Here is an 8,687-nt window from a genome sequence, read left to right as displayed (position 1 = left end):
TTTTTCTCTAACATTATTTCACATTTTTCTCAAGCTGGCTTGCATACTCGTTGTTGTAATATTGCAAGGACTAGTTAGTAGTTACTGCCACAATTGTTGTCTTGCAGCTGTTTTGTTTTGTATAAAGAGCCATATGAGTAGTGGAAGAGTTGGAAATGGTGTGGTCCCTCAGAGTTGTGTTGGGAGAAATCACTGGCTGTTTACATGCCGTTTTACAGATTGTTCATTTTCGTTATTAAACACTAACTTTGGCATATAACTTTTCCATTTGTTATTCCATAGCTGCTTGTTTTGACAGCAGGCTTATTCAAAGGGTGGTTTGCACATTTGTATGGAACCCTAGCCTCAGTGGCGGCCGGCCCATAGGGGCGCTAGGGGCGCCGCCCCACCTCTTCCCACATACAAAAAAAAATATTTAAAAAAAAAATTAATTTAAAAAAATATATTTAAAAAAAATATATTTAAAAAAATATTTTATATTTTTATTTTTAATTAACAAGGTAAATATCATACAATTGGTATCAATAAAATGTATAATCTACAATAAAATCTCGTTTAAAATTGTGTTACGATGTCTAAAGTTACTGTTAAGTCAAAGTCACAGTCACATTATTCCTGCCTGGCCTTGCCCGTGGCATTAGTTTATCATTACCGGGCGGAGCCCCCGAGCCAAACAGCAGCAACCAGCACGTTGCAAAAGTCTCAATAGAAACATAATTTCAGCCAATCAACGCCGTCAAATATTTTGGTCACGTGGGCGCTCACATTGGCGCCCACGTTGCTTACGTGCGTTGACGTGAGTTGTTTTTTAGACTCGTGACTCACGAGTCGTGAGTGACCAAGGTGACGCAGTAGTTGGATGAGAATGGCTTCGTCGTGTGCAGGTGGAGTCGCCGGACTCACCCAATTCCGTGCAAGAGCTACTCTCCAATCCTTTTGAAAGGAGAAGTTTGGGAGATAAATTAATCGTTAAAGACCTTGGACCGGACCAACCCGATTTGTGCATATCACAGAATGCTCGTGAGAAAAGCAAATCATATACGCAAAGTTTCACACGTAGCTGGTACACCAGAAAGGCTTGGCTAGTTGGATGCAACAAGGTAAATGCTCTCTTCTGTTTTCCATGCTTGCTATTCAAACAGCCGGGGACAGATACATCGTGCCCGTGGACTGTGAAGGGGGTAAATGACATGAAACATTTATCCGAAAGAATTAAAAAGCATGAGCGCACAAAGGCACACATGACATGTACCATTAAGCTAGCCATGCTAGGCAAAGCTAACATAGCCGCACAGCTAGATCAAGGGTACAAGATCTCAGTAATAAAGCACAACGAAGAAGTAGACAAGAACAGGCACGTCTTGTCGAAGATTATTGATTGTGTGAAATTTTGTGGGGGCTTTGAACTTGCTTTGCGTGGCCATGACGAGACTGACACATCCAACAACCCCGGCGTTTTTCGGGGTTTAGTTAACCTGCTGGCCTCGTTAGATAGCGTCTTGGAGGAGCACCTTAAAACGGCTTCTGTTTTCAAAGGCACCTCAAAGACGGTGCAAAATGAACTGTTGGACTGCATGTTAGCAGTTACTAAAGATTACATTATGGAGGAAGTAAAAAATGCCAGTTATTTAGCTATTCAGGCGGATGAGACCACTGATATTTCCACCCACTGCCAGTTAGTCCTTGTGCTACGCTACATCGATCCCCATAACAACGTCCAGGAGCGTTTTTTTGAGTTCATCCCTCTTCAAAATGCGAATGCTGACACAGTTGCCAACGCGCTGATGGAGAGGCTGGGCACTATACTCCCCGATGGACAACAGGGCAAACTAATCGCCCAAGCCTATGACGGTGCAGCGGTGATGAGGGGAGCTAAAGGTGGAGTTCAGCGGAAAGTGAAGGATGTTTACAGTAATGCGCACTACATCCACTGCTATGCGCATCAGCTGAACCTCATTATGCAGCAGGCAACATCCCACATCACCAAAATAAGTGCATTTTTTTCAGACCTTGGTGGATTTGCTGCATTTTTCTCCAGGTCTTTTAAGAGAACTGCGATCCTGGATCAAGTGGTGGCACACAGACTTCCTGGCACTTCCACAACACGATGGAACTTTCACAGTTGTGCTGTTAACACTGTGTATGAGCACAAGGAGAACATCCTGAAGTGTTTCAAGACAATCAGAGACTCAGGTGACTTTGATCCCATAACAGTGAGAGAAGCTGGGGGCTTTGTGAGAATGATGGAAGATGAAGTGTTTTGCTTTTTCCTGACATTGTTCCACAACATCATGCCACATGTAGACATGCTGTTTAGCCAACTGCAGAAGAGGGACATCGACTCTGTCTACATCAAAGGACTCATCAAGAGGTTCACCAGCAGCATACAGACAATCAGGTAAATCATTATTTACAATGGCTGAGATGTGCTTATTATAGGAAATCTGTGAAACCTAAATGTGATTTAGCTGAACACAATAGACCAACTCATACATACTTGTTTAAATATCTTAAACAGGCTAACTGGAAATGTATATATTATATAACGTTTATAAGGTGTATCTCTGACTACTATTTCAAATAGTCAAAACTAATTTGTCAATTCTTCCCACAATGAGTAATTGTACATGGTTACTTGTGGTTTGGATCAGGGACTCCATTCCTCCTGATGGATCTGTGCAACAGCCGCCCACAACAAAACGGAGGGGACTTGGACATGAAGAGCAACAGCGGTTGGCTAGAGAGGTAAGCAGTAATAGGAACGTGTTCTATGACCAAAAGCTCCTTTCATAATATAGGTAATTTCATATCACAATAATGATACATTTCACAATAAAGCCCATTTTCTGTAAATTCAATAAATAGGTAGGCTAGTTAAAAGGCCTATTGCTTATTACATTCTGAATTGTATACACTTAACAAGGCCTAAACTGCAAAAAGTGTCCCACAGTCTCTACATTTCAAAGGGGATCAAGACAGATCAGAAAAGGTTTAGGCCTCCAGAAGCAACCACAGTGGACAAAAAGGGCCCGACAATAAATGAATGAAGTGTAAACAGTCATTAAATGTATATATTGTAGTGACTTAATTTTAAACAGTAATATTGTTCTGTTGACGCTCAGATAGATGTCCTGTTATTCTGATTCCATTCACAAGAAAGCTCTTTGTTTGTTACACATCGTATAGGGAACACTAATGACATTATGACTGATAGATGTGAAAAGGTGATTCTGTTATTTATTATGTCTTGATTTTTTCATTGTGCATTATTTCATATGTATGTGATACCATACTGAGTCACGCAAAGGAGAAATTCTCCTTCACCAAACACCTGGGGCCTATACTACGAAGCTGGTTCAACCTAACCTGGATATGTTTGAGTTAGCCGGTTGGCCTAATCCAAAACATACGCGCTCTCGCTAAACGGTCCTACGACACGGGTTATCAAGTGGATCGCTCAAGCCAGCCGTGTCCTATCTAGTTAGGTGCGCGTTCACATGAAAGGGGTGGTATTTGGAGCATTCGACCAATCACAAACATGGAGAAGCGTACTGACAGCGCAGCGTCATACTTCCTGAATGAAAAGTCAACTATAATATTAGACATATGAAGAAGTTAAATTAAATATCCATGACTTAAACACTTGATCCAGGATCAAAGCCACATAGCTGCACCTGCAAGGTGAATACAGCTGGTAAAAGTGTTTGAATGCGTACATTAACAGGTTTATGATATCACTGCCCCGTCTCTAAGACACGATCTGACTTTAATTACATTTGACTCGAGAGTGTTTCGTCAACTTAATGTGTTGCTTAAAATAATACTTCTGCATCCAGTATGTGACACTGTGAGTGTTGCACGGCCAGATACGGCTCAGCTGACTCAGATAAGGAAATATATGATACATTATGAAGTGATATGCCGCGGACTGTACTTAATGTTACTCTGATCCGGTTACTTATGTTGTGGCAGATATTTAAGTAAGCTTTCTTAACGCTAATGTTATAATAGTCAGATTGCTCTGAAGATGGAGGTGATATTCTATTAATGTTCACGTTCACACAGTCGGTGATTTTTGCCGGCCGTCTTTCCTGCAACGGCAGCTTTTCTGTATTTCCTTTCTCCTGTAATATGACTTGATCGCTTTAAACTCCGCCCACTGAGCTCTGATTGGTCAGCAGGCGGTGCTTTCACTGAGTTGAGCTCTTAGCCTGCAACCTAACCTGGTCCCGACCAGGTTAGCCGCTAAGCATAAGTTACCATGGAGATCTAGCCTGCTAAAAAGAGAACCAGCTTCATAGGACCGGAAAGCCGGAGTTTTCCCTGAATTTAGCCGGCTAAGCGAAAATCCTGCTTCGTAGTATACCCCCCTGATCAGCGCCACCCTCCTGCAAGGAGACCTGTTTGAGCAACACAGCCAAACATTCCCTGAAGCAGCGCTGAAAACAACTGTTGAGGCCTACCCTCTACTGGACAAGGCAAAGCTCAAGACGGAACTGTCCCTCGTCTATGACACTGACCAGTTCAGGGCTTGCAGTGGTGCTGTTAATCTGCTCCAGTTCTTTGTTGACAACAATCTGCAGGAGACATTCACAGAGACTGTCAGTCTTCTGAAGGTTCTTGTAACCACACCCATGGCTACGGCTGAGGCAGAGAGGTGCTTTTCCACTCTGAAAAGGATCAAGACTTTCTTGAGGAACAGCATGACACAGGATCGCCTGAATGCTCTGGCTATGCTGTCAATTGAGAAAAAACTAATTAGCAGCATTCCTGACTTCAACACCAGAGTCATTGAGAGGTTTGCCACTCAGAAGGAGAGAAGGGCAAAATTCCTCTACAAATAAAGACACACACACACATACACACACACACGGCCGACCCTTAAAAAATAAAATGCGTTTTATTAGAGAGTGTTACGCTTGGGTGAAGCAGGTAGGACTCAAATGCAGAATTTAACGAAAGGCGAGCTTTATTAAATAATATAAAGCTGTGGCAAAAAAGGCAGTATCCAAAATATCCAAAACCAACGAGCAGCACAAGGAACACAGACCGTGGAATAACATGGAGGGGAAACAATGAACCGACATGGAACACAGGGGAAGACTAGACTAAATACACAGAAGGGTAATCACAGAACAAGACACAGCTGGGCAGGGGAGGAGAAACACAAGGACAACAGGTGAACACAATCGGGTAATCAGGGAGGGAAACAGACAGAAAGCAGACAGGCAGGAAACGGGGGTGAACACTTTACACAATAAAACAGGAAACCCAAAGACAAGAAAAACACCAACACAGACAAAACTACAAACGTGACATAACATGAGAATCGTGACAGAGAGACAATTAAACGGCCGCAGAATGTTGTTTATTTTATTTTACCTTTATTTAACCAGGATAAGTCTCATTGAGATTAAAACTCTTTTTCAAGAGAGTCCTGTTTTGTGAAGTTACTTTTGGATACCAAAGATGTTGTTCAACCACAAAGTCCAGGAACATGAGGACTGTTTGGAAACCTGTTGCTTTCGACTCATTTCCCCCAGAGGAACAGTTGTTTATTGTTTCCTTTTGTTTTTGTTATTCAAAGCAGTAAAAAAGGTGCTATAGGCCAATAAGCTGGATATCACTTTATACATGTATGTAGAGAGGAGGTTTCCCATGGTTGTGTTAGAAGTTTATTAATAAGTGGACATTTATCACAGAAGTGATTGTTCTGTCTCCACGTTTGTTGCATTGTCTGTGATGTATTTTCCAACGGTTATAGCTCCTCCTGTCCTGTCCCAGCAACACGACACGGTTTGCTGCTCCACCACATTTTTGGTTTATCTTCGGTGTCGCTTTAAATCTGCTTCCCATCGGACTAAAACCTCCACGAAATCTGAAGACACATACTTGAAGTTATTTAAACCTTTTGCAAACTTATTTATGTTCTTTCTTGCTCTAGTCTTGCCAGTTACATTGTACATAACAAATGTATTATCATTATGCTAACTGGTTGTTCGTGCTAGATGATGTAACTTTTTCATTTCTGAGTTATTGCTATATGTAAATAAGCCTGTTTGTAAATAATCCTCAGAGAAACAAAAACAAGTGTTATACACATTTAAAGCTCTACGTTTTGTGCTGTGGTTCTTTTTTTTAAAATTGCATTCATTCACAACCACTTAAATATTTATAATGAATGCTACTGAAAAGATGCTATTAATGACCAGAAACACATTATCTACATAACACATGCAGTTCACTGTAAAGCCACTTGGTGGAGGTATTGATCAGCCTTCTCATATTTTTAAGCCTCAATGTGTCCTCGTCCTCCTCCTCCTGGCTCCTGGCTAGCAGGGCTTGACTACGCCACCCGAAGGTCGAACGGTTTTGTTTTGTAACTGACACCGAAGTGTATGGTGGCCCAATGTCCATGACACCGAAGTGTACGGTGGCCCGAAGCCACGACACCGAAGTGTACGGTGGCCCGAGTCCACGCCTGACTTCGAAGGATATAACTTTTTTCTTTTCCTTCTTTACTCTTTTCCTTTATTTTTCTTTGTTTTGTAACTGACACCGAAGTGTACGGTGGCCCGAGTCCACAAGACCGAAGTCTGCTGGGACCAGCAGTCCACGAGACCGAAGTCTACGGGGACCCCCAGTCCACACCTGACGTCGCAGGGTATACATTTTACACAAACACATTTGAGCAAGGTCCTGGGATTTAGATACCTGCACGCAGGAGAATGTAGCCCATTACATGTAGATGCAGCGTGAGACGAGACATTGTTCCCTGTGGGCGGGGGCCCACGGACTAGGAGAGGAATGCCGTTTGAAATCCGATACCATAATGAGACATGTATACGTGTAGACGTGTTATGAACAACCACCAGTTATATGCATAGATACCATAGTTAGGGTCTGAGAGATCTTTGGGAAGCCAGTACGGCGCTGATGTCCGGGCGAAAGTAGGTTGTGAAGGCGGAGGAGGACCACCGTCCTAGTTGTTGTAGGGATGAGGTGGAGAGACCTTGATTAGCAGCAGAGGTGGCTGCACCTATCCTGAAGGAATGTCCCGGGTATGATATAGGTGATAGGCCGGATTTAATGAGAACTTGCTTCAGGTAGAAATTGACGGGGGCCATGACCCTGCGAACCACTCTCCCTGGAAGAAACCCCCAAGACCCACGGATGGGGCGGCATCCGTGAAGAACCTCATTGAGTCAGAGGAACGCACGAGGTCATCGTAAAAGAAAGTAACTCCGTTCCAGTGGGCGAGCAGGAGGGACCAGAAACGTAGGTCTGAGCGGCAGCCTTCGTCTAAGAAAACGCAGTCATGGAGGTTGTCGACCGCTGATGCTGCGTCCAGGAGGCGGGAGATGAACGAGCGCCCCTGGGGGATGACATGCATGGCGAAGTTGAGGTGTCCGAGAAGGGAGAGCAACTGTTGTTTTGTGATAACTTGTTGCTCGCAGTATGACTTGGTGATGTCCCAGATGCGCTGCAATTTGTCGGAGGGGAGAGACGCCTTCATGTCTATGGAGTCGAGGATGATGCCTAAGAACTCTAAGCGTGTGTCGGGACCTAACGTTTTCTCTTTGGAGAGAGGGACACCTAACTCCTGAAGCAGTGTTTAAGCTTGGCCAGTGAGATCCCTGAGCTGTCCTGTGGCGGGTCTTTGAGGAGGAGTCGTCCAATAGGTGAAGGACGGAGGGGATTCTGACGATGTTCAGCAGGATCCAGCAGAGCGCTTCCGAGAAGGAATTGAAGATGCAGGGGCTGCTTCTGCGAACGGCGAAAATAGAGTTTGGACTCCCACTTAATACCGAACGAATTCCACTGAGACGGATGAATGGGGATGATTTTGAAGGCATCGGTAATGTCCGCTTTGGAAAGCCGAGCTCCGTGCCCTGTGAACTTGATCATCTTTATTGCATTATCCACTGAGGCAGGGGAGAACTGATCTGGAGGGATGATGCTATTGACGCTGCAGAATGGGCCGGTGCGGGGAGCGGACAGATCGAAATCAGCCTTTTATTTACGTGTGGCTATTCCGATGGGATTTGAACGGAACACTGAGAAGGGGGAGGAGCTAAAAGTGCCGATTATATATCCTTTGAGAAGTTCTTTGTCGATGAGCTGGGAAACTATGTTGGGTTCTTTAGCGGCTGACTGTAAGTTTCTTGCTACGAAAGTCACTGTGGGAGATGGGAGGACCCCTACCCTGAAGCAGATAGCGCAGCTGCTAGCTGAGGGATGTTAATGGGAGTGGAGGGGTGATATTCCAAAATTGTATTTATTATTTTTTTTCTCCACGAGGTTTCTGACGCAGAGCTACTGTGACGGCCCGTCCACACCGTGGCGTGCGTTAGAGCTCCCAACGCTTCTGCCCATTCACTTTGAATAGGGTGACGTCACTTTTAGCAGAACTGTATTTTGGGAAGCGACGTGGAGCGTTGCTCGTTTCGAAAGTTGAGCAATGTTCAACTGTTGGCGCCTCGGCAGGAGCGTCAGCCAATGAAATCCCATTTATGCAAATCTGCCAGTACAAGCGCTAGCCAGTCAAACCGCGTGTATGCTGGGAGAGACTACGCAGGTCATTTCCTCATATTCCAAAGAAATGGAGGGAAAATTCATTATGGCGGTAGTGAATCACCCGGTGCTGAATGATCGGTCTCTGTTCATCTACCGGGATACAAGCCAGA

General features: G+C 44.2%; 1 protein-coding gene across 1 annotated transcript; it reads left to right on the top strand.

The window, feature by feature from the left end:
• The first annotated feature begins 1,265 nt into the window (after positions 1-1,265).
• On the top strand, positions 1,266-4,844 carry LOC139433559 (zinc finger MYM-type protein 1-like). The gene is made up of 2 exons (XM_071202606.1): positions 1,266-2,398; positions 4,379-4,844. The coding sequence occupies exons 1-2, from the start codon at positions 1,266-1,268 to the stop codon at positions 4,842-4,844; spliced, it is 1,599 nt and encodes a 532-aa protein (XP_071058707.1).
• The last annotated feature ends 3,843 nt before the right edge of the window (positions 4,845-8,687 follow it).

The sequence above is a fragment of the Pseudochaenichthys georgianus genome, unplaced genomic scaffold, assembly GCF_902827115.2.
Source record: "Pseudochaenichthys georgianus unplaced genomic scaffold, fPseGeo1.2 scaffold_621_arrow_ctg1, whole genome shotgun sequence".
Lineage (NCBI taxonomy): Eukaryota > Metazoa > Chordata > Actinopteri > Perciformes > Channichthyidae > Pseudochaenichthys > Pseudochaenichthys georgianus.
The sequence above is the reverse complement of the archived record's forward strand: the minus strand, read 5'-3'. Positions and strand labels throughout refer to the sequence as shown.

Excerpts from the sequence above, each read along its gene's own strand:
- LOC139433559 (XM_071202606.1), top strand. The coding sequence starts at position 1,266 with ATGCTAGGCAAAGCTAACATAGCCGCACAGCTAGATCAAGGGTACAAG. Across the intron at positions 2,399-4,378 it reads AGCAGCATACAGACAATCAG|CGCCACCCTCCTGCAAGGAG; the intron begins GTAAATCATTAT and ends CCCCCTGATCAG.